At 43.9% G+C, this 25,000-nt stretch overlaps 2 protein-coding genes across 6 annotated transcripts in view; both read left to right on the top strand.

Annotated features, from left to right (window-relative positions):
- Positions 1–4,204: 4,204 nt before the first annotated feature.
- LOC143489531 (SUN domain-containing protein 1-like) lies at positions 4,205–20,451 on the top strand. The gene is made up of 22 exons (XM_076988627.1): positions 4,205–4,268; positions 4,332–4,563; positions 5,546–5,724; positions 6,914–7,162; positions 8,169–8,300; positions 8,484–8,609; positions 9,558–9,638; positions 10,686–10,793; positions 11,025–11,123; positions 11,614–11,707; positions 11,953–12,011; positions 12,324–12,517; positions 12,623–12,883; positions 13,023–13,115; positions 13,207–13,253; positions 13,388–13,532; positions 13,763–14,035; positions 15,469–15,553; positions 15,704–15,819; positions 17,202–17,369; positions 17,564–17,656; positions 18,013–20,451. The coding sequence occupies exons 1-22, from the start codon at positions 4,205–4,207 to the stop codon at positions 18,127–18,129; spliced, it is 3,015 nt and encodes a 1,004-aa protein (XP_076844742.1). The 3' UTR covers positions 18,130–20,451.
- Positions 20,452–20,830: 379 nt separating this feature from the next.
- Positions 20,831–25,000, top strand: part of iqck (IQ motif containing K) — a 14,943-nt gene continuing 10,773 nt past the window's right edge. Inside the window, exons 1-8 of one of the 5 annotated variants that reach the window (XM_076988719.1) lie at positions 20,831–20,938; positions 21,035–21,126; positions 21,459–21,501; positions 21,671–21,790; positions 22,006–22,103; positions 22,196–22,248; positions 22,345–22,422; positions 22,727–22,811. In XM_076988719.1, the coding sequence (XP_076844834.1) occupies positions 20,893–20,938; positions 21,035–21,126; positions 21,459–21,501; positions 21,671–21,790; positions 22,006–22,103; positions 22,196–22,248; positions 22,345–22,422; positions 22,727–22,811 (615 nt within the window). In that variant the 5' untranslated portion in view covers positions 20,831–20,892. The remainder of the gene's footprint in view (positions 20,939–21,034; positions 21,127–21,458; positions 21,502–21,670; positions 21,791–22,005; positions 22,104–22,195; positions 22,249–22,344; positions 22,423–22,726; positions 22,812–25,000) is intronic. The other 4 variants (XM_076988715.1, XM_076988716.1, XM_076988717.1 and 1 more) reach the window with 4 other exon arrangements.

Consider the following 25,000-nt stretch of genomic DNA (forward strand, 5'->3'; position numbering starts at 1 on the left):
CACATGATGAAAACTGGCGTGTTTAAATGGTTGGACTTTTGGACTTTGCCTCAGACCTTTGATTATACTACTTGGTATAATATGTGGCATAAAATATACAATTCAAGAAAAAAGGCCTTGACGTGAATATATAGAAGGCATATTTTAATACCAATAACAATTAATACCAATAACAATTAAAATGGACTACATTGTGGACCTTTTGGGTTACAGCTTTGATGATTTGGAAAAAACTTTGTCAAAGTGCATGTGGCATGGAGGAATGCATTAAATCCTGGTCATGTGAAGAAAGACGCTGGCATACAAGTGGAGCTGATACTCCAGAATCCTGCTATGTGGTGTTCTCCACAGTGTTGGTGCTAAAACCACAGAAGACTACAGCAACTGCACACTACTGTAGCCTTGCATTCCTCTGTGGTTTCCACATGTTTCTTAATGATTTATTACTCTACAAAAAGATGAACAACCAGATGGTGAGCTGGTGTGTGAGTATGGGTGGGTGTGTATGTGCATGTTTGCTTGCACATTACTATCTCCCTGGTAGTATTGTTAGTATTTATTTAGTTATTTTTAATAATGTAAAAGATAGTTTTCTTTTTGTCTGTTTTGGGATTTTCCAAAAATGGCTAAAAGCTGTTGCATATCATTGCCATTTACATTTTGTTTATGTGAACAAGATGTACAGGTTTCTTTTAATGGGTGATTAGTGAATGGTGCGTCATCGCTTATGATCATGCAAAGGGGGTTTTGGTAATTTGCCTATATGTCTTGTATAATGCAAAGTGTGTGTGTGGGAATGGAGAGTATACCCTCCCTAAAATACCCTGAAATGTGATCATCTAAACGAGGTAGCACAAGGAGAATACGTCAAGCAGAAATCTGTTTTTGTTGTTGTTGTTGTTGTGGATACTAGAGATTAGGTGTGAACAAACCCTGAGTAATTACTAATGTGAATGATGAATGGTTCAACAAAGTAAATGAGTTTTTTGGGTTTTTCCAAATATGTGGCATCAGTTACGCACATCCACACTTTTGTCTCCTTTTAGACAACTCACACTGCCTGAAATGCTCTGAGACAAGTAGCTAATGTGATTAGCATAGAAGATAACAATTAACTTAAGCAGATGCTTCTAATTCTTTGTGCACACTCATTATGGCTGTGCGGGTCGTGCTGTCAGGACAACAGCTTGTCTTTTAGACACACCATCCTGACCCTGGGTCATGTAACACATACAGGGGTGTTCTGTTCCTGTCTGGGACATTCAATATTGCACTTTTACTGCAGAGCACACCACAATCACGGTATGGGGCAATATATCTGCTTCATGCAGGTTTTTGCCCTAGTCTGGGGCCCTTCGGTGAAGAGCCACAGTCAGGCAGGACAGAGCATGTAGGTGTGGCCCTCTCTGGATTCTTTCATGACATGTGTTTGTGTGTGGTATGCATTCTAGTTTAACTACTTCTGTCTTCTCTTAAAATGTTGGATGGCAAACTTTGATCATTGGAAACTCTTAAGTTTGAAATCATAGTTTGGGGTTTTGAGTGCTTACAATTTCAGTAGTTCTCATTTTGTTGACTTACTGTAGAAAGTATCACAGTTACTTCTTGAAGCATCTAAATGGTGCAGTGGATGTGTGAAGAAGAAACCACAGCCAGAATACACTGTGATCCAAAGAGACATTACTCAAAAAGATCAGTTTGCCTCTAGAGGAAATAAAAGACCAGTCACATTTTAACTTTTAGTTTTGTGGACACTAGTCAAGTGCTTGAGTGTGTGTGTGTGTGTGTGTGTGTGGTGGGGGGGGGGGGGGGGGGGGTTCAGTTTCTGTACTTGTATGTGTATTGTTGGAAGGCTATTCGGTGTCAGGTGAAGTTGATCTTGTGTTGTTGTCGTGTTTGACTATGGCTTGGAATAACAAGACTAACAAAATCCATATTGTTGTGTGTGTGTATGTGTGTGTGTGTGTGTGTGTGTGTGTTAGAATAATTGGGCAGTCTTCTACACAGAACTTAGAAATATCAATGTAACAGTATGTAACACTGTGTAATGTCATTACAGACATTACAAACATTTCAGCATTGATGATTAGTCTGGAGCCCTGTAGAAAGAGCATCCAGCATGTACCAGCAGTGCAAAGACACAAGATGTTCTATGAGAGGGGACAAGCATCCCCGTCAACTGTGTACGGTCTTACAGAACAAAAACCCAGACCAGATTTTAGCATACATATCACTGTTTGGGCTGCCCAGGCCATGTAGGACATTCCCAGGGAGACACTGTCCACTGCTGTAGTACAGAACATGCACTACTTTAGTCTTCACAACTGCTAGGATTAGTGTCCGCAGTTCAGCGTCTATGTCTTCTCTCAAGCCTGTTTTGAAGATTTACCAAACGAGCGTCTTTAAACTGCACGTGTCCACTAGCCGTTCACTCGAGGCAGCGTTTGGGTGGGAGCCACCAGCGGTCTTCACAACATGTTAAATTTAAAAATATACTGGTACTTTTTTTGCACACTAAAAATGTGGACGCTCTTTCCTTCTACACTTTAATGCAATGTTAGTTTGTTAGTTTGTTTAGTTAAAGTGCAGCTGATTATATTGGTTGATTTTTCAAATCAAAACACAAGTGCATTGATCTCAGTGGTTGGCTGCTGTTGGTGAGCAATACGTTCATCCCATTGGCTGCTGTTGGTGAGCAATAGTTCATCCCATTGGCTGCTGTTGGTGAGCAATACGTTCATCCCATTGGGTGCTGTTGGTGAGCAATATGTTAATCCCATTGGCTGCTGGCAGGTTTATCTGTTGGTGTTGACACACTAGAGCAAGTGTGGAGCAGTGGGACTGTTTGTGTGGCTTTCAGTGTATTAGAGGGCAGTTGTAAGGTCAAGTGACACCATCACGCCACCTGTCGTTAGGGCTCAGAGAGGGCTGACGGGTTATTCAAGAGAAGACAGCGTGATCCCAGCGTTGGGGAGAGAGGAGAAGTGGAACGGCCCAGGACGCCAGCGTGCTAATAACCCGGCCTGTGGCAGATAACTTCAAAAAAGCCCAATTAGCTTTGTTGGAAGGTCTAAAGAACTTTATCCTGTTCACTTTGTGGTATAAGTGAAATTGACTCTGTGTTAGCAACACACATGTTGTGTGTAGCTAGACTCACTGGACCCTTAGAAGTACACCAATGTTACAGGTACAGTTAATGAATGAACAGCTGCGTAGTAGCCAAGCTGTTGATATGCAGAATTTATGTAACACCTGTTTGTAGCTTTTCTAAAACAGCACTGACCCTGTACAGCTGGACGGTCCACTTGTGTTACTTGTGTTTGTGTGTAGTGTTCTGGAGCATTAGTATCTCTTCAGAGAGTCTCTTTAGCTGGATTTGTGCATGAACAGTTGCACCAAATTACAGAGGAACTCATTAAACGTTTGAGGAAAAGATTGTGAGACAGGTGAATAGTTAGGGAAAGGGTGTGGATGAGAAGACCAGGCAGCGATTATAGATAAGCTGTGGGAAGAAGAATGAAAAGGCCCTGGAGAAAGAAATGAAGGCAGGCAGTTGTATACTCATGGGAATGAAACAGCTTTAGGAAAAGTAAAAACAGGAAGAGTGGTTTTTTGCCCTCTAACCACTCTGAAGCTAACGTTCAGAACAGAAGCTACAGGCAACTGTGAAGAACAGTGTCAGAACAGTGGAACTTCTCCAGTCCTTTAGTTTTTATTTAGAGACGGTGGTTAGGTAGCTTCACTGCACCTAGCAGGCATTAAAGGAAGAGTTCAGCAAAACATGTCCAAATGTACATCAGCCAAGACATTTTTGGCAAGAAATGTTTCCTCTATTAGTCTGGCATCAGAGGTATGATGCTAAATGAACAACACATGGGCTTCACACAGCATGTGGCTGTAAAGTAATTTTATGCAGATTTGCTGATGTGATTTGGGGTGCAGCATGACATAAAATGTTGAGGTGAGAACTGTCTTCTTGTGACTTTTTGGACCACAAATTTTTTCCCCTAATTTTTGTATCATTCCACGCATTAACAAAACAGATTTACAAAATAACGTTAAACCCAACAGTTATGATAACCATAACCCAATATCTGAAGCATGCTAAATTAACACAATATTCACAAAAATAAATAGGTTTTATTTTGCATTGAGCAACATATACAGTATCTTTGTTTTAAATCTAATCTTTGTCTACCACAACATGGATTATGCCAAGGATGCATCAGTCCACAATGTATGTGTGATGCCTGGGAAAGTCATGAAATGTGAGGACTGTTGTGTTGGAGGCTAAAACGTGCCTGTCTGTGTTCATGTTATTAAATCTATAGTGTGTGTGGATCACAATCAGTCTCTCCATTTCCGTCTCTCCTCCAGCTCCAGTTATTCAACCGCTGCGCTGGAGTTTGAGAAGGAGCACAAGATCGCACCGGTCTACGATTCGCCCAGAATGTCCCGTCGAAGCTTACGTTTACGCACCATGGGGGGTCTCTATGGCAACAGCAGCTTTACGGAGAACTCCCAAAACCACAGTGTCAGTTATAGCAGCAGCTCTAGTAAGAGGTTAGTCTTTACACACACACACACACACACACACACACACACACACACACACACACACACACACACACACACACACACACACACGCCCACAAACTCACACACTCATAATGGGTTGAGTCAGAATTTTTGCAAAAGGCATGAATCATTGGAACCAGGCCCAGCACTCTTTTAAGAGAATTTGCTAACTTTAGCTTAAATGACACCCCAGTGTTGTGGATCGAAATTCTGCCACTGCCACTCAGTCTGCTGCCATTTTTACTTGACTGTTCATGTGTGACGGTTTCTGAACAAGAATCAACATCCTCGTCGGAAAGAGGTGACCGAAATATAATGTATATTTTCATATGTTCACGTTCTTGCTAAAAAAATGTTTGTGAGAACAATCTACATGTTCTGGCTTTCATAGATTGTTTCTGTCATTTACAAATGGTGGCATGCTGATCACATTTAGAGAGTGATTTACACAGAAAGAAACATAAACCTCAAAGTCAGCACTTTTCCTTGGTGATAAGGGCTTGCAGAATTTGCAGGGGAATATACATCATGTCGGGACATAGTATAAACATCACTGTAATTATACAGAGGGCACGATGTTAGACATCCTGCATGGTCCCAGCGTACATCTGTAAACGTACATCTGATCTGGCCTCCCTGGTGACATCAGACACGTCTCAGCACCACCTCAACCATTAATGCATGTTCTGTGCCATATGGGCTTTACACGCTTAATACAGATGTTAAAACAGTTATAATAGTAATATTATTATTATTAATAATAATAATAATAATAATAATAATAATAATAATAATAATAATAATTTGGAAAATAAATGTGCATCAGTTACACTAATGACTATTAATAATGTAGGACAGTAATGAAATTATAGTTACTGATGGCTGAGGTACTTGTTACTTACTCTAAGTGAGCAATGAATGAATGAATGAATGAATGAATGAATGAATGAAATGTACACCTCCACAGGTCTGTGAGGGGCAGGAAGCAGCAGTCTTTGTCCAGCGGCCAGTCCACGTCTGGGGCTGAGACGGCCCAAAGCAGCGCTGGTTTGAGCTGTCACCAGGACACTCCCACGTGGGGCAGCGTGCTAATGTCTAGACGGCTGGAGCAGTCCACCATCAGTCACACAGAACACAGCTACGCAGGTCAGTGTGTGTCCGGCTTGGGGCTCAGTGGCCGTTCTACTGGGAATAATCGATATGAGATCGATAGCCATGTTTAATTTACGTGGTGTTTGGCCGCGTCTTTGTGAGGTAGAGAAGCTAATTTAGAGTCATTTGCAATGGAACCATTGGGCAGGGTGACTGAATTAGAACAGAAGACTTGTGTTGTTGTTGACTCGAGGTTTGGCATGAACAGGATTATGGGAAGTTGGGTTTAGTGAGGGAGGTGGAACTTTATTAATGAGGTATCATGATGAGGCTTTATCTTCTACAGGCTCAGCAAAATGCAGAGATTGTTTCTTTTTTTAACAGTTGACAGTGTATGATATATGCTGATATTTTGAGCATTTCCAAATACACTTGCCACCCACCTTTAGAAATATGTACCTTGTGTCTAACCATTTTCAGCGGTACAGATATAGCGCAGAAATATATGTACACATTTTAAAGGTGTACAGACTGAGCCCTCTGTTGGCATGTGCAGATCATCACCATGGGGCAGTTTCTGCACACAGGGCTGCTGACTGGCTAGTATTTGGGTGGTGGACTATTCTTAACACAACCTGAACACAGACATAGTAGTTGCATGATTGTGGGTGTTGAACTGGCGCCGATGTATCAGGCCCAGCAGTGGTTGCTGGTTTTTACACACGTCAAGTATCACTACCGGGTTGGAAAGTGATCCACTAGCCATAAAAACACAGCCAGCAGTGATCCTGTGATCCTGTGATTCTGTGATGAGTCTGATCATTGATGAAGAGATATCGGATGGCTGAAAGAAACTGAGCAGTAGATTCATTAGGTGTCCGTACTGATGCAGCCGGAGGGTGGAGGTGTGGGGGTGGAGGTGTGGGGGTGGAGGTGTGAGGGTGGAGGTGTGGGGGTGGAGGTGTGGGCTAGTTATTTCTAGTGCTGTGGGTGGAGAGCAAGTATCCAGAGTATAAGCAATGCAATCTGATACAAAGCGCCGTACCTAGTTTGACTGCCATTAAATCAAGGCTGCTTCAGCCAGAGAGTGAAATGTGCAGAAATGATTCATTTTAGTACATTTATTCATTTATATACATTTGATGACAGCAAAGCAAATATGTCTTTTGTTAGTCATAACTTCTATTCTTCCGTTTATCAAGTTACGTCCCAGTTAAATGTCGTTTGTATTTTGTGGTTCCAGGATGGAATAAAATGTCAATGCTAAGCTCTACACCTTTGAACGGCTCCGCCAGCGTGACGGAGACCCACAACACGGTGGAGAACGGCTACATCTGTCACAACTGCTCTGTTCACGCCGGGGAGGAGGAGGCGCTCACGGGACTTAGCTCCGCCTCCACCGCCTCAGTGGCTCAGACGGGAGACGTTATGGATGGAGTCTCTTCCATCTCGACTGTGTACAGTGTAGACAAGCACCGCAAGCACAAGTCTGGTGAGAGGCTGCACAGTAGCGCACACACACACACACACACACACACACACACACACACACACACACACACACACACACACACACACACACACACACACACACACACACACACACACACACAAACACACACACACACACACACACACACACATGAACCCACACAACACACACACACACACACACACACACACACACACACACACACACACACACACACACACACACACACACACAAACACACACACACACACACACACACACACACACACACACACACACGAACCCACACAAACCCACACAAACCCACACACACACACACACACACACACAAACACACACACACACACACACAAACACACACACACACACACACACACACACAAACACACACACACACACGAACCCACACAAACACACACACACACACACACACACACAAACACACACACACACACACACACACACACACACACACACACACACACACACACACACACATGAACACACACACACACACACACACATGAACCCACACACACGAACCCACACAAACACACACACACGAACACACACACACACAAACACACACAAACCCACACAAACACACACAAACCCACACACACAAACACACACACACATGAACCCACACAAACACACACACAAACACACACACAAACACACACACACACACACACATGAACCCACACAAACACACACACACGAACCCACACGAACACAAACACACACACACAAACACACACACAAACACACACACAAACACACACACACAAACACACACACAAACACACACGCGTCTCTCTGAGTCACATGGGCTGGGTGTGTTCACCTACCTCTGTGTGTGGATGTGTGGATTCTCACGTGTATTTTTGTCATACTGCATACTTTGTATACGTGTAAGAATACTCACTTGGGTTTCATTGGCAGTAGCTGTGAGCTAGTGTGAACTGCTGTTAAAACAGTGAACCATCATCCGCTATTTCACCAGGGATCCTGGCATCAGCTTCTACATGTGTCCACTACACCAGACGAGTCTTCACCGCCATAGTGTCAGTAATGACACTCCTGTTCCAAAATGTTTTCCATCTAGTCCACCAAGCTAAGAGTCATGAAAGAAAAGGTATTAACAGTCAGAATCTTCTTATTCTTCCTTCATCATATCTGGTCTCGGCTGACAGTGAAGTTTCTCACCAACTTTCAGATGTGTTCTGTGTGGCAAAAGACTCTTGTACCGAAGATTGTGTCTTTTAGCCTTCTGATGTGTGTGTGTGTGTGTGTGTGTGTGTGTGTGTGTGTGCTGCAGGTGTACTCCTCTCAGTCTCAGACTCACTGAGAGGTGTGTGCTCCTGGCTTGTGGCCAGAGGAACCGTGTTAAAGCAGAAGGCTTTCCGGAGGATTCATTACAGGGCAAGCGACTCCCACGGCCAAGGTAGCGACGTCCTGCCCACACGTGGGGGCCGCGCCCGTATTTCACCGCAGCCCACGAGGCTTCCCTCTTCTCTCCCCACAAACCTCGGCTTCGTCTTTTTTAATATTCCGTTTCTTTTTATAGATTTAACTGAAGTTGTTGTGTATGTCCATGTTCTCACCCAGAGTACAAGAGGACGCTGTCAGTCCCTGACTGACACACATGCTCATTAATCATCACCAATGCATTTTCCTACGCAATATTTTTACATTTCAGGACCTTAGTCACACCGGTGCCATAAACGGTTAAATTACTCTTGTTATATAACTCACCTGTGTAATTGGTCAACAGTAGAGTATCAGTCTCCTCCTAACTGAGCGTTTCTGTCTTCCTGTCTTCCTGTCCTATGCAGAACAGGATATCAAGAGGCCAGACCACCTCTCACTCCGTAATTCTGTCCATTCTATACATGCAGCGTGCAGTTTCTCTAACCATTTGTTCATAAGCCTTCTCTGTTGCAGGGGATCACGCTTCCGTAACTGTGCATACTTGTGTATGTGGAGATAGTATTTATATGGATATCAGCCACCGCTTCATACGAAACACCTAGCTACCTTTGTAGATTTAGCTCGTAGGTATGTGGAGATGTTTGGTTAGGAAATGCTAGCACGTCAGCGGTGGCTCTTGGAGGACGTTTTTTAATGGTGTTCTGACTACTCTCTACACAGCACATGTAAGAAACCCAGCAGCGCTGCAGTGTTTATGCTAGCTCCTGACAAACACCCATCACCACGCCACCACCACATTAGCCTTACAGCGCTCTCGGCCCGCTACCCGAGTCATGTCCAGTGTGCGGTGGTGGAGGGCAGAGGGCAGCTGGTGTGTGTGCTAACAGGTGGGCTGTGTCCTGGGCAGCGCGTATGAAGTGAGCTAACCCGAACGCCTTTTGTTTTTGTGTGTATACTTCAGCTCACTCCAGTTACTGTGGCAGTGTGAACATGAAAGGTCAAATGACAAGAGATGACCCTACAGATCTCAGCAGCTCCTTGTGTAAGTAGCCAGTCAAGAAATCACCAGCGGGTTGATGCACACGAAGGAGACTTTATCTCTGTGTCTCACCTGCCAGCAGATGTAACTCTGTTTCTCTACAGTTAAAATAAAGCCCACCAAGCTTATTATTCAGATGAACCTGAGGAGGTTGTGTCAGCCCTGGTGTGATGTACTACTTTATTGTCAAAGACTTCAGCAGTTTAACTTGGGCTTGTGCCCAGAAGCAGGAGATCGGGGAAGTATCATTCAGCAAAGGACACACGCTCTGGTGTTAGCGGGTGTTTATAGAATATATGGTGACCCACATGTGTGTGTTTTCATTTTTGTTGGAAAAACATTGCACTGTTAAAATATTAATAATTTGTAGGATGGACATCTGTACATTATAACATTGTAACATGCCTTGTTAAATTACAATGGACCAGTCAGTGTGAGACACTTCTAGTTTCTTAGTAGATAAATTGGCTCTGGGTGCTACTGGATCACTGCAGGTGTAAAGAACAGTTCAGACAGGATAACATCCACCGATACGTCTGCTCATTTGTGTGTTAGATCACCGGTATGAAAAAAGTAGGTCAGACTTTGGCTGAACTGTTCATTTAAGAACTGTTCATTTAAGAACTGTTCATTTAAGAACTGTTCATTTAAGATTAGCTTTGTGGTGGCGTGGTCAGTTGTGTTGGTGTTACTGTAGGATCTAGGCTAAAGAATAATGGACAACTTCGATGACAGTGAAGACAAACCAACAGACAGCAACCTGAGACCAATGGGAGTGTGTAAAACAGGGCACAGCACAGCACAGTTAGTCAGCACACACACCCCACACACACACATCTCTCTCACTGTCTGAGTCATGCAGATGTTCCGTATTGATTCTTTTTGTATGTGTGTCTGTGTACTTATTTATGTTGAAATTGTGTCATTTGTTGTGCTTCTGTTATTATTTATTGTTGATTTACTTATGACTGCTCATATCAGTTTGTTTGCTGAATTTGAGAATTTGATTTACACGTCTTGTTGCTACCTGTCACTTGCACTGATCTATAGGTGATGATTGTAAAGGGAAGCAGCACTTGGATACACACATGACTCACACACACTCCTCCAGCTCCCGGTGTCTGATTACGGCCCTGTGGGGCCTGGTGGCTTACACAGGTTATACTTTTACACCAGTCCTTTCTCTACCTGTATCTTTCTGTCTCTTACACACTCGCACACAGTTGAAGAATCAGATGTGTTCTGTTCAACTGTTTTAGTGCATGTCCCCTGAGATTTTTCCACTAAGATTTTCTCATTTAATTATGCACATTCCAAACCAGATATCGAGGCACCAGTGTGTTTAACTGGCTTTGTTTGCTTGTCTGTTTGACCTCTGATGGTGCGCAGGTTACGGTCTGCGGCAGGTGGGCAGGGGAGTGGTGTCGGCTGGAGCATTTGTGGTTCGGACGCTGCTGTCTGTTGTGTGGTTGATCGTACTGTCTCCAGGTCAGTATCCTTACTTACTGCTGTCATGCTTGCCATTTCTCTCAGAATTAACATACACTGAATCTGAGAGAATCAATAACCTTACAAAACCAAGTTAGTTAACCCTCATGAATGAAATAAAGAGTTTTGAACTCTCTCTCAAATATAATATTGGAAATATTTGAAATATGACATAGTGTATTTCTGGACGGTTTGTAACTCACTGTTGTCCCTCTTTGTCTTGTCTATAATGTCTCTCATCTTGAGAGGTGCCTCTCTAAAACCACAACCTGTGTGATAATTCTCGCTCTTATAAATCTGTAGTGTATCGAATGCTTTTTCCAGCTTTTGACTTTCGTTTGTCACTCCAACACCTGTTCTTACACTTGAGTTCGGTATTATTAGAGAACTCTCCTGCTGGCTTTTAGCAGTTCATTTCCCTTTCTTTCATTCTTGGCGAGTCCTTTGCGTATATCTGTTCTTAACGCACCTCTGACCATGTTCTGTACAGGGCAGGCTCTGACTGGAGTCTTCTGGTGGTTGGGAACAGCTTGGTACCAGCTGGTGACTCTGATGTCTCTAGTCAATGTCTTCATCCTGACCAGGTACAGAAGTCACTCAGTTATTCATAGGGAATGACTGCATACTTCGTTAGGTGTTTTTATATGTTTGGTTTTCTTTTTTTCATTGGAAGTAGTTTCCTGGCAAATATCTCATTTTAGTTGATTTGCATTTTGATTATTTGCCATTATTGGTATTTATTGGTTTGACCAAATGATTCATATTTCTACTAATGATGTGCACATGAGGGTTTCAGGGCTGTTTTATAAGTGTGGCTGTTTTCTCTCAGGTGCTTCCCCAAGCTGCTCAGACTGCTGCTGTTTCTCCTCCCCTTCCTGCTGCTGTTGGGTGAGTTTGGATGACATTCACATCCCAATCTGAGACGCATACAACTCACACATCATAGGTAGCACAATGTTGTGTCTCACACACTTAGAAAATCTCATATTTGTGATATACATATTTGATTTCGGCTCACAAAAACTAGCTGAGACTAGTATCCTGCTGTACACACTACAGTTACAGGCAAGAGTATTTTAAGTTTTAAATAATAAAACCTTTAATAGTTCAAACCATAAAAATGAAATAAAATGTAAGATTTTCAGAGAATTTATGAAAGTCTCATAATAGGTTTTCACATCCTTTAATTTTTATATCCAGGGTTGTGGTATTTGGGCGTGTCCACAGTCATCTACTACCTCCCGGTTCTTAACGTGACTGAGTGGAGAGCAAAGCTCCCTGGTTTGCCCCCAGTGGCTACGCTCTTCTCCCCCACGACTCTTGCCCCCGCCCCCTCCCACAGTGCCGGGTCCTCCTCGCAGACGGAGCGCGGCCCTCTCCCCGTCCCTCCCCAGGTGAGAACACACACAGACCAACGCTCCATTCATTGCTTACGTTTTTTCCGAGCACAACACACACCCGTAGACGCACTCAGTTAAAGCCATTCTCTTTCTTCTCAGCCAATGGCAGCGTCAGTAGACGACAAGAGAATGGCCCGGTTAGAGCAGAGCGTGGCTGCGCTGTGGGAGTCTGTCCAGCAGAGGGAGCAGCAGGCCTCAAGGCAGCACGGCGAAGCCGTCAAGATGGTCCATACCCTGCAAGAGGAGATGATCACAAGGACAGACAAAGAGACTCTGGCACTTTGGGTCTCACAACTACTGGAGCCAAAATTTGACGCGCTCAGAGGAAAGATGGAGAGGGAGGCTTCAGACAGAGCACAGGTGAATGAATGATAGGGTTATGTGTATAAATGATACCTTGTCTACAATATATATCACTTCAGTTCTCGGCCTCTGTCAGCCCGTTTTTGTGAACGTACTTAAAAGCAGCCACTGACTATGCTGCGTGGCTCTCTGCCAGTCCCAGGAGCAGAACACGGAGCAGCAGAAGACCCATGCAGCTCGTCTGGTTCAGATTGAGCTCCTCCTCCAGGCCCTGACCTCCAGAACCGAGGTGCACGAGATGTTGTCACACATGAGAAATGTCCCTAAAACATGCATGAAGTGTGATGGTAGAGTATAACCACCCATGTCTTTTACCAAAGGAGGTGTATCAGAGACAAAAGGACCCACCGGCTCCAGCCCCTGCAGAGTAAGGACTTCTCACCGCTGAGCTCTGCAGTAGTTATGAAACCATAACTTCTGAGCTCCCAGTCAAACATCTTATGGTTCATGTGGGTGACGTTTCTGTAATGTAAAGATTGTGAACGTTTGTTCTTGCTCAAGTGTGGGCGGGATCCGAGAAGACAGTGATGCGCTGCTTGCAGAGGTGCAGAGATTAGAAGCAGAACTAGGATATATCAGGAAGGACCTGCAAGGGCTGATGGGATGCCAAGGGAAATGTGGCCAATTTGACACACTGCATGAAACGGTGAGTTTCACAGTTTACAACATCATATTGAACAGATTTACAAACGTGTCCCTTTAATATACCACAGGAACCCTCAGGTTAAGAAGCTGAAAGAAACCAGTCAAAATTCAACAAATCTCCATTCAGGCTGTTGTTGAATGTTTTGTTGTGTTATTTTGGCTATATTGGTGTTTCTCTTTGAATGTTGGAGGTCTTTTCTGATGTTATATTTCTTACCCTGACGTTTGCAGGTGTCCGCTCAGGTGAGAGAGGACCTGTACACCCTGTTCTACGGGGGCGATGTGAGAAGTCGCAGTGACGTAAAGCTCCCCGAGAGTCTTCTACAGTGGCTCTCCTCCCAGTACACCAGCTCCTCTGACCTCCACACTGCCCTTACCACCCTGGAGCGCAGCATTCTGGGAAACGTGTCCTTTCAGCTTGAGCAGAGCAGTCATCGGGCCTGTGCACAAACAGTCTCTCAGAGTGTTGCCCACACTGCTGGTGCTGCTGGAATGACGGAGGAGGTGAAGTGTTTTGTTTCTTGGTATACTGGTGTGTATGAGCATGTGTGTCTGTGCAAGGTCTCTTCTCCTGAATCAGTCGCACCAGGGTCATAAGTCATTGTAATAAGAGGGTTGCAGGTTTTACATGGTCACAAAAGTCGCTTTGGATCTGCTAATTTCCATAAATGTAAGATTACTGAGGAGGGTTATTCTCAAAAGAATATACAACTGCTGTTATTTTAAAATAATAAAGGCAGCACAACCAACAGAACTGCTTATATAGGTTCACATTGAACACGTACTTTATTATACACAAGGATACAGAAGTAAAGACATCAGTTGTCACAGTGACACTGAAAACATCAAACATGATTATACATACACTAGGAGAGTTATAAAAATTCGATTTGGTTTGGCACTAATCACCCGCCACCTAATTTCGGTGCTCAGCGACTAGGGATGCACCGATTCCGATATTAATATCTGTATCGGTCCCGATATTGGAAATAATTCTAGATCGGGTATCGGTGACAATGTGACCGATCCATAAAAACAGATCTATTCAGTCTAATTCTATGCTTGTAAAGGTTTTCCGAGTTAGTTCAACCTTAAATATCCACTCTGTCCCGGATAGAAGTGAACTTGGACAGTTAACAGGCGAAAAAAAAAGATGAAAGACGAAGCACACAGAGGAGAGGTGAATCACTGACTCGTACTCGCACTGGTGGTATTACACCTAGTCTGTTTATTTGCTGGTTGACCAAAATAAACCTTGGCTCCAGCAATACTTCACTGTTCATACATGAACTGGTGAGTTGTCCAAAGCTCATTGAATGTGTTACTTACAGAAATAAAATAAGGATAAAATAAAGAGCATTGGTCTGAGTCGGTCTACGGCAGAAAGCTAAAAAAACAACAATATTCAATACACACGCTCAACTCGCTCCCTTAAAGAGACAGTACACATATTTCTGGCCGTTACATGCTTTGTGCTCTGCGTGATGTCTGCGCTAGCAAACTAGCCACATAGGTATTGCTGTTTCTCTTATTCCATCTCCTTATTTATTTTAAATTATATTTAGAATTCTTGAACCATTTCAAAGGTTTCTTTCAGTTTTTTTTTTTCATGTTTGACCAAAGTTGTGAACCTATTGTTTTTGTAAGTTTCAGGTTCTTTGGTATTATTTATTTTACATTCAATGTTATATTCATAATTGCACTGACTGAACAAATGCAAGTTGTGTTGTTTTTATGTGTGTTTAAGTGTGCTATACTGGGGCAGAGTTTTCAATAAACTTGTAAATGTTTTAAATCGATCGGTATCAGATCGGTATCGGCCGATACTAAGTCTCAGATATCTGAATCGGTATCGGAAGTGAAAAGCGTGAATCGGTGCATCCCTATTTTGAACCTGCTTCCTTCATAGGTTGATGTCCTGTCTGTTGTCTCTCCAGCAAGTGCAGATGATCGTGCAGAACGCACTGAGACTGTACTCGCAGGACCGAACAGGCCGGGTCGACTACGCCCTGGAGTCTGGAGGTACGAGGCTCGGGTCTCACCGTGAAGCTCAAGGACTGAAAGGACAGGGAGATTGCTGCTTGCAGATGGATTCGGAGTTGATGTATGTGTGTGTGTGTGTGTGTGTGTGTGTGTGTGTGTGTGTGTGTGTGTGTGTGTGTGTGTGTTTAGGGGGTAGTATCCTGAGTACGCGCTGTTCAGAGACGTACGAGACAAAAACGGCGCTGATGAGCTTATTTGGCGTCCCGCTGTGGTATTTCTCCCAGTCCCCCCGTGTGGTCATACAGGTACTGACGCTCCCTAACCTCCTCCTCCTGTTACTCATTCTACTGACGCTCCCTAACCTCCTCCTCCTGTTACTCATTCTACTGACGCTCCCTAACCCTGCCTCCTCCTGTTACTCATTGTACTGACGCTCCCTAACCTCCTCCTCCTGTTACTCATTCTACTGACACTCCCTAACAACCTCCTCCTGTTACTCATTCTACTGACGCTCCCTAACAACCTCCTCCTGTTACTCATTCTACTGACGCTCCCTAACAACCTCCTCCTGTTACTCATTCTACTGACGCTCCCTAACCTCCTCCTCCTGTTACTCATTCTACTGACGCTCCCTAACCTCCTCCTCCTGTTACTCATTCTACTGACGCTCCCTAACCCTGCATCCTCCTGTTACTCATTCTACTGACGCTCCCTAACAACCTCCTCCTGTTACTCATTCTACTGACGCTCCCTAACAACCTCCTCCTGTTACTCATTCTACTGACGCTCCCTAACCTCCTCCTCCTGTTACTCATTCTACTGACGCTCCCTAACCCTGCCTCCTCCTGTTACTCATTCTACTGACGCTCCCTAACCTCCTCCTCCTGTTACTCATTCTACTGACACTCCCTAACAACCTCCTCCTGTTACTCATTCTACTGACGCTCCCTAACCTCCTCCTCCTGTTACTCATTCTACTGACGCTCCCTAACAACCTCCTCCTGTTACTCATTCTACTGACGCTCCCTAACCCTGCCTCCTCCTGTTACTCATTCTACTGACGCTCCCTAACTTCCTCCTCCTGTTACTCATTCTATTGATGCTCCCTAACAACCTCCTCCTGTTACTCATTCTACTGACGCTCCCTAACAACCTCCTCCTGTTACTCATTCTACTGACACTCCCTAACCCTGCCTCCTCCTGTTACTCATTCTACTGACGCTCCCTAACCTCCTCCTCCTGTTACTCATTCTACTGACGCTCCCTAACCTCCTCCTCCTGTTACTCATTCTACTGACGCTCCCTAACCCTGCATCCTCCTGTTACTCATTCTACTGACGCTCCCTAACCTCCTCCTCCTGTTACTCATTCTACTGACACTCCCTAACCTCCTCCTGTTACTCATTCTACTGATGCTCCCTAACCTCCTCCTCCTGTTACTCATTCTACTGACGCTCCCTAACCCTGCCTCCTCCTGTTACTCATTGTACTGACACTCCCTAACCTCCTCCTCCTGTTACTCATTCTACTGACGCTCCCTAACCTCCTCCTCCTCCTGTTACTCATTCTACTGACACTCCCTAACCCTGCCTCCTCCTGTTACTCATTCTACTGGACATGCATAAGGAATCCACAGTATTGTCTCCAACCAAGGAAGGTAACAAGGAGTTGTTGTTCTGATTTGTAGCCGGACGTGTACCCAGGGAACTGCTGGGCGTTTAAGGGTTCCCAGGGTTATCTGGTTATCAGGCTGTCCCTGAGTGTTCTACCAACGTCCTTCTGTCTGGAACACATACCCAAAGCCCTGTCTCCTACTGGCACCATCAGCAGTGCACCGCGCCACTTCAGAGTATACGTAAGACTACACACACACACACACACACACACACACACACACACACACACACACACACACACACACAAATGTCTATGAACCACACAATTGGAAATTTGGAAATTGGAAATTTGCAAACAATGTGTGTTTGAATATTGTTAATAAATTGACATTATACAGGCATTGTTATGAGCTTTTATTCTCCACATGGGCAGGGTCTTGAAGATGAACATCAGGAGGAGGAGAAGCTTCTTGGTGACTACACCTACCAAGAAGATGGAGAAGGTCTGCAGACCTTCCCTGTTATGGTAAACACTTGCTACATGCACTACATCTATTTACACAAACCAGTAAATCATGCAGAGCAGTTATTAGGTAAGGATTTTGTCTTAAATCATTTAAATAAACTTAGCTTAATAATAAGCCTGCTTGTACAGACACTAAACATCTTTGTCATCTTGGCACGTAGTTGTGTCTTTGACCTCCTCGTGTTGTGGTAACTGGACGGTCTCTCTGGACATTCCAGTGTTCCTACCAACACGCTAAACTTCCCACTGCAGAGGCACACACTCTGTCCATATATATGAGAACCTCACCTCATTCATGGCTGGTTCAGTGTTTCCACTATTGACTGGCTTCCTGTGTCATTTCTGTTTCTTCCCAGGAGAACAATGACACAGCGTTCCAGATCATTGAGCTGAGAGTGCTGTCCAACTGGGGACATCCTGAGTATACCTGCCTATATCGTTTCAGAGTTCACGGAGACCCTTCCTTTAAATAAAAAAAATCCCCCACTGTATAGTAACTGCTTGCGTGTATATAAAGGAGAGCCCTTTTTTAAACAGAAAGAACTGGGTTAGAGAAGACATTTTTATGCTGTTGGATATGTTGAGTTTAAATTGAAGTGCAAAGAAGCAAGCAAGATGGACGTTTTTATACCAAGAATCGAAAGAATACACGGATGACAGGAATCAGAGTAAGATTGAACGGTTGGAGAGTGCTGGGTCTGGTCTCCTCTCAATCCTTCTCCTTAACTCTCTCTTGCACTGAATAAACTTCCAGACCCCGGATCACTCAAGAACACTTCTCCTTTCCTGGGTGCCCCTCACTTGGGCAGGGGTGTTTGTGCACCTTTAAAAAGTTTTGACTGTATTGAATCTTTTTTTCCCCCTTCAGAATTCATCATCCAGGAGATTTTGGTCTCCTGGGTTCAGTGTGTGTAACTGGATTTTGGCCTCACTCTCACGCTTTGTAAATCTAAGGCTAGAGTCTGCTGCTGCTCGCACTTGTCTGTCACTAACAGGACTGGCACATTTCTACAAATCGCTCTCATCTTTTCCTCTTTGTTCTTTTTTCATTTTTAAGTGTTTTTAGCCATACGCTTCAACATTGATGGCCATAAGCTGTACACTAGGTGATGTAATAGAGTATTTCTCAGTCCTGGTCCTGGTGTCCCCCTGCCCGTACATTCAGCAGTGTTCTCCCTGCCAGATGAATGTTAACATGAGGTGTTGAGTCCAAAGGTGTCAGTTGTATTCACACTCATTACTCAGGTAGAAGTATAGGTACTAGGGTTTAAAAGTACTTCTGTAGAAGTTGAAGTATCAACTCCAGCTTTTTACTCAAGTAAAAGTGTAAAAGTACTGCTTTCAAAACTGCTTAAAGTATAAAATTAAAAGTAATGTAAGGAAAAAAAGTAATTAAGGACAAAAGCTTAAGTTGCACCACAGGGGTCTATAGTGCACTAGCCCACCTCCCCAAAAACCCCATTCTTCTAAAAGACATAGGCCTAATGACTAATAATGTTATATTAAAATGTTAATGTTGAAAAATGGGCACAAATGCCCATTGAAAATGAATGTACTTTAATACAAGGGTTGGTTGGTCTTCCTGGCTACCAACATCCTCGCTGGTGCTTAGTTGGGACACTTCGCTCGAATTCTCTTGAGTCTCTGCCACGGACATCTTTATACTAAGCTACATACGTCTGCTACGTCCTCGCTGGAGTGTGACGTGACGTGTGCAGGTGCGATACTTCACGTACAAACCAATAGAGTGTCGGAATGTAGTGAACAATCAAATTAACTCTATCTGGATGGCGCGATAGGGGTTTTAACAATGACATGCCGGAATGAAAATAAGTCAAAATGAAATAGCAGTAACGAGGCTATTTTTAAAATGTAAGGAGTAGAAAGTACAGATAATGGTGTAAAAATGTAAGGAGTAGAAGTAAAAAATCCGCTGAAAAATAATTACTCCAGTAAAGTATAAATAACCAAAATTTCTACTTAAGGTAACGAAGTATTTGTAATTTGTTACTTGACACCTCTGGTTGAGGCACATGTGTTCAAGCAGGAAAAATACTAAAATGTACAGGGTAGGGTTGCACTGTGACCGGGACCGACAAACGTGCTCTGACAAGCACTGAATGTGTAAGATGTTATAGCAGGGCAGAAGAGTCTCATTTTTAAGCACTGTAACAAACATACCTGACTTTTAAAATAGAATCCTTAAATCAAAATATGTTTTTCCCCTTTGGATTTGACTGCACATTAATACTGGAGTAGACTCTAAGTACTCTGATACTGGACTTTATAAGTAAGTAAATTGGTGTCATGATGTTCCCATCAGTTTCAGTCCTTTCTTAAGGAAAATCTTAGCTACCCACAGGATAAGCTGGAGGAATGTAATGTATATTTTGTTGATAATAGTCTGCTTTTAACAAAAAGGGTACACCCACACATCTTCAATATTATTATTACTGTTGTCTGCTACTACTTTGACATATTTTATTTTTGTTTAACTAAATATCTGACCAGAGAATGCAGAACTACAGTTTGTAAAAATGTACATTGCACAAGGTCCTATTTACTTAAATGTAAAGCAGAAAAATTTGGGTTAATTACAGGGAAAGTGTGTTATTAGGGGATGATGTGTTGAAAATGTTCTTGTGTATATTACTGAGTTTGTTCAAGACTATTTATTTTAGCTATGAAATAGGACTTTGTGCAATGTATTTTTGTAACTACATATTTAGACAGTAATTTTTTTGTTTGTTTTAAAATCATTTTGATTTTTATTTTGTTGCTACTGTCTTACAATGGATACAATGCTATGGAAAAATGCTCCAATAAATTTTTTTTGGATATGTGTTCTTTGCTTTTTTGCATTCTGTTAAATGTTATGTGTACGATATTGGCAGGATAGAAAACCAGGTGTATAGGAAACCTGCGATGCTAAAAGCTTCCTCTGGGTGGCACTGCACATTGAAAAAGTACTGCGGATCATAGTGGAAAGAGATAAATCAGTATCTGGATAGTTTTCCTGATAATGGTGTACATCGCAAATCTATTGTAGCCTAATAAGTATTTAGTGTACGGTGGAGTGAAAAGCAAACTACGTAACCTAATAACTGATGCTTTTGCATTTGGCTTGTCAAGACTTCACACGACCGTTTCGAATGAAACACCGGAAGCACTTTCAATGAACTTCCTTGGATACGGCTGCTAGGGTAAACCGCAACCATAGTAACATCGCCGCCGTCATGGCCGAGTTGAGTTGTGAGACTTTATGGCGACAGATGCGAGACGGTGAGACAAACACACACACAAACAACACAATATTTACCAGCTTACTTTATACTTATGACAAACATGCCAATCACTCTTACTTATGAATTCATACAGAATACGACGAACGGCGACCGGCACCGCCCGGCGATAAGAGCCCGGTCCGGTCAGCTGTGAACCCGGGCGGGGGCGACGAGACTGCGGCCACGGTGAGACGAGCAGCACTGGTCACCCACACTGGGACCAGCACTAACACCCACACTGAACCAGCACTAACACCCACACTGGACCAGCACTAACACCCACACTGGACCAGCACTAACACCCACACTGAACCAGCACTAACACCCACACTGAACCAGCACTAACACCCACACTGAACCAGCGGTGGTAGAAACGGTTGCTGATGTGTTGCTTAGCTAGGTTAGGTGAGCTAGCTGAGTTAGTTTGGTGGGGTTCAGCTACAGGCCATATTCACCTTCACTAGCTGTATTCTTAAATGCATTCAAGAAAATAAAGTTCACTGTTGTTTCTTGAACAGAAAAGCAGCTCCTTCAGCCACATGCCTGGTGACTACTCTAGAGGTTACATGTAATATTTACTTTTATTGTTGACAATATTGTGGGCTTTTGCCAGTACTCTACATTTTTGCCAAAAACAGCCTTACAGTTTATTTCTCATTTTACAAAACAGCACAAATTGGAGTGCATAGTTTTCCTCTAAGGGACTTTTATGAGGTTCTAATGAATGCAGGTCCATTAAAGGATGTTGATTCTCTTCATCCCCATCATCACTGGGTTTTAAAGCACTGTTCTCTGTCTGGTGAGCAGCGTCCTGAGACCAGCAGTCCTAGTCCCATAGATCCGCTGCAGTGTAAGTATGGATTACACTTCCTACAAAGATTACATTTCTACAGTCTCCATTTCCTTAAAATCCCTTCAAATGAATACTTAGTATTCTATACAAGATGTAAAGGAATTTGTTTTAACATTTCAGCATCATTCATGTAGAATGATATTAACAAAGGCAGTAAAAGGCTTTAAATGGTCAATGTATGACATGTTAGTAAGTTCAGTATGAGTTCACAGGTCCCACCACTCACTATCTGGAGAGAACAGTGTTCCCTGTGCTGCTGCCTGGATTAGAGGCCTTGCTGATTGAAGCTCAGAAGCACCACTGCATGGAGGTCAGATCTTTACAGGCCTCCATAATCTGCAGCACAACGTATTGGATTTATCTCGGTCATAACGGTCATGTCTCTCGCTGTGTCTTATCCAGAGAAAACGAAGTGCGTTTAATGCTTGTGACTTCCTCACCGCATGGCTATACAAGTGAGTTTGTGGAAGGCGATTGGAAATCTCCAGGCTTTTAATCTCGCAGTTTTCATCATCATTGCCATTTTTCTTTACTTTTTTTCTGTCCGTCAGTAAGAACCCTCGAAGGGTTGGTCTCACTCCTCTCGACTTTGATGAGATCCCCTTTGTCCAGGAGTGGTTCAGCACACAGTGAGTGCACGACCACACACACATTCCAGTGAGCCAGTAATTCCTGCCTGAGCATCTGTCTGTCCATCTTTCTCCTGCAGGATGTGTGTGTGCAGTAGATCCATAGCGTCAGTGAATGTTTAGGTTCCATTTTAGTTCATTAAATTAGGTTCGATATGTTCAGCAATACTCTATAATTTTATTTAACTAACCTTCTGAATTGAATTGACCAAGAACTCAGTGAATTGACCTCAACCCTGATGTAAGGGCTTCATTGTTCTTCATATAAAGGAACATCAGGTTTCTTCTCGTCTTTTACCTTCAGTCCCAGGCCACCCATCCCTCTCTCTCTGCTCCTGACGGAGGAACAGGCTGCAGTTCTCATCCAGGCCTTCTGGAGGGGCTACAAGGTGAGACCCCGTGTCAGGGACCTTTATAGAGACACTTCTTCATGCTGCTCTACAGCGTCCTCAGTATGTTTTAAATCAAAGCTTGTAAGCAATATGGGCACCTGCTGTGTTAGGGATTTTTAACACACTGGCTTGCTCACTGGGGGCTAGGACTCGGCACTTGTAAAGCTGCTTTGTGACAACAACTGTTGTAAAAAGCGCTATATAAATAAAATTTGATTTGATTTGAAATTTGACTGGTTAAGCAAAGGAAAAACATCAGTTACACCAACAACTTGGAAGTGTTGACGATGTTCTGAACCAAGACTTTGTAATGGTCTCGGGTCGTCACGCTTCATTTGTTTTGTGGAGTCGGTTTGTAACGATTCAATTGTCTTTTGCTCTTGCTTCGTAATGGTTGATTTGCAGCAATAGAGCTGGTCATTCATATACATTATGGCCCTCTCTCTATCCCTCTCTCTCTATATCTCTCTCTCTCCCAGTGTGTGTGTGTAGGTATCAAAAGACCTTTTTTACAGTGGTACTTGTCATTTGCAGTGGTTATGTAATCAGTAATGCTGTGTTAATTCCTGTCTTCCTGTGTGTGTGTGCGTGTGTGATATGCAGACTTGTTCTTAGTTAAATATAGACTCATACACCAGAGGCAGCAGGGGTAGGCTGGCTTCAGCTGCAAAGAGCCTGCTTTAATCACAGCAGATGAGGCGTTAATCACACACACACAAACCCAGGTCATGTTTTTTGTTGACATTAATCAGGGCAAGACCATGATGTATGGATGGAATCGCACAAAACACGTCGTTCCATCACTGCAGGCTGTTGTGGCACAACGTGATTAACAGCAAGGTGGCAGCACTGGTTCCCTGTCGCTCTCGCTGGATCTCTGACTCATTCTTCTGTCTGTCTCTCTGTCTCTCTCCTCCTGTCTCTCTCTCCCCCTCTCTGTCTGAGTGAGCAGACTGCAGCTTCCTTCCCCCGGGGAGGCGAAGGAGAACAAGGGGCAGTCTGAGAGCACTTTTGAGAGGGATGTAAAGTCACGTAAAGGTGGTTGCTGAGAAAATGGAGGCTAAGGTGCATGAATATGGAAACGCAGCAGAACACGTAAAATAAAGGCAGCTGCATGTCACAGACAGGAAGAGCAGTCCGCCCTCCTGCTGTGGGGTGTGTGAGAGTGGCCAGGAAGACCCTCACCCCTGGACTCCCCTTTCCTCTCCTCATTTATGTGAATCCCCAGTCTGATTAATGTAGCAGTACAAGCCCTGTTGAAATGCGTTTATTTCCTTCTCTCTCTCCCTCTCTCTGTTCTAGTGTCTGTTCTCTCTCTCCCTCTCTCTGTTCCAGTGTCTTCTCTCTCTCTCCCTCTCTCTGTTCCAGTGTCTGTTCTCTCTCTCCCTCTCTCTGTTCCAGTGTCTGTTCTCTCTCTCCCTCTCTCTGTTCCAGTGTCTTCTCTCTCTCCCTCTCTCTGTTCCAGTGTCTGTTCTCTCTCTCCCTCTCTCTGTTCCAGTGTCTTCTCTCTCTCTCCCTCTCTCTGTTCCAGTGTCTGTTCTCTCTCTCCCTCTCTCTGTTCCAGTGTCTGTTCTCTCTCTCCCTCTCTCTGTTCCAGTGTCTTCTCTCTCTCCCTCTCTCTGTTCCAGTGTCTGTTCTCTCTCTCCCTCTCTCTGTTCCAGTGTCTGTTCTCTCTCTCCCTCTCTCTGTTCCAGTGTCTGTTCTCTCTCTCCCTCTCTCTGTTCCAGTGTCTTCTCTCTCTCTCCCTCTCTCTGTTCCAGTGTCTGTTCTCTCTCTCCCTCTCTCTGTTCCAGTGTCTGTTCTCTCTCTCCCTCTCTCTGTTCCAGTGTCTTCTCTCTCTCCCTCTCTCTGTTCCAGTGTCTTCTCTCTCTCCCTCTCTCTGTTCCAGTGTCTGTTCTCTCTCTCCCTCTCTCTGTTCCAGTGTCTTCTCTCTCTCCCTCTCTCTGTTCCAGTGTCTTCTCTCTCTCCCTCTCTCTGTTCCAGTGTCTGTTCTCTCTCTCCCTCTCTCTGTTCCAGTGTCTCTTCTCTCTCTCCCTCTCTCTGTTCCAGTGTCTGTTCTCTCTCTCCCTCTCTCTGTTCCAGTGTCTGTTCTCTCTCTCCCTCTCTCTGTTCCAGTGTCTGTTCTCTCTCTCCCTCTCTCTGTTCCAGTGTCTGTTCTCTCTCTCCCTCACTCTGTTCCAGTGTCT

Source organism: Brachyhypopomus gauderio, unplaced genomic scaffold (assembly GCF_052324685.1).
Source record: "Brachyhypopomus gauderio isolate BG-103 unplaced genomic scaffold, BGAUD_0.2 sc63, whole genome shotgun sequence".
Taxonomy (NCBI): Eukaryota; Metazoa; Chordata; class Actinopteri; order Gymnotiformes; family Hypopomidae; genus Brachyhypopomus; species Brachyhypopomus gauderio.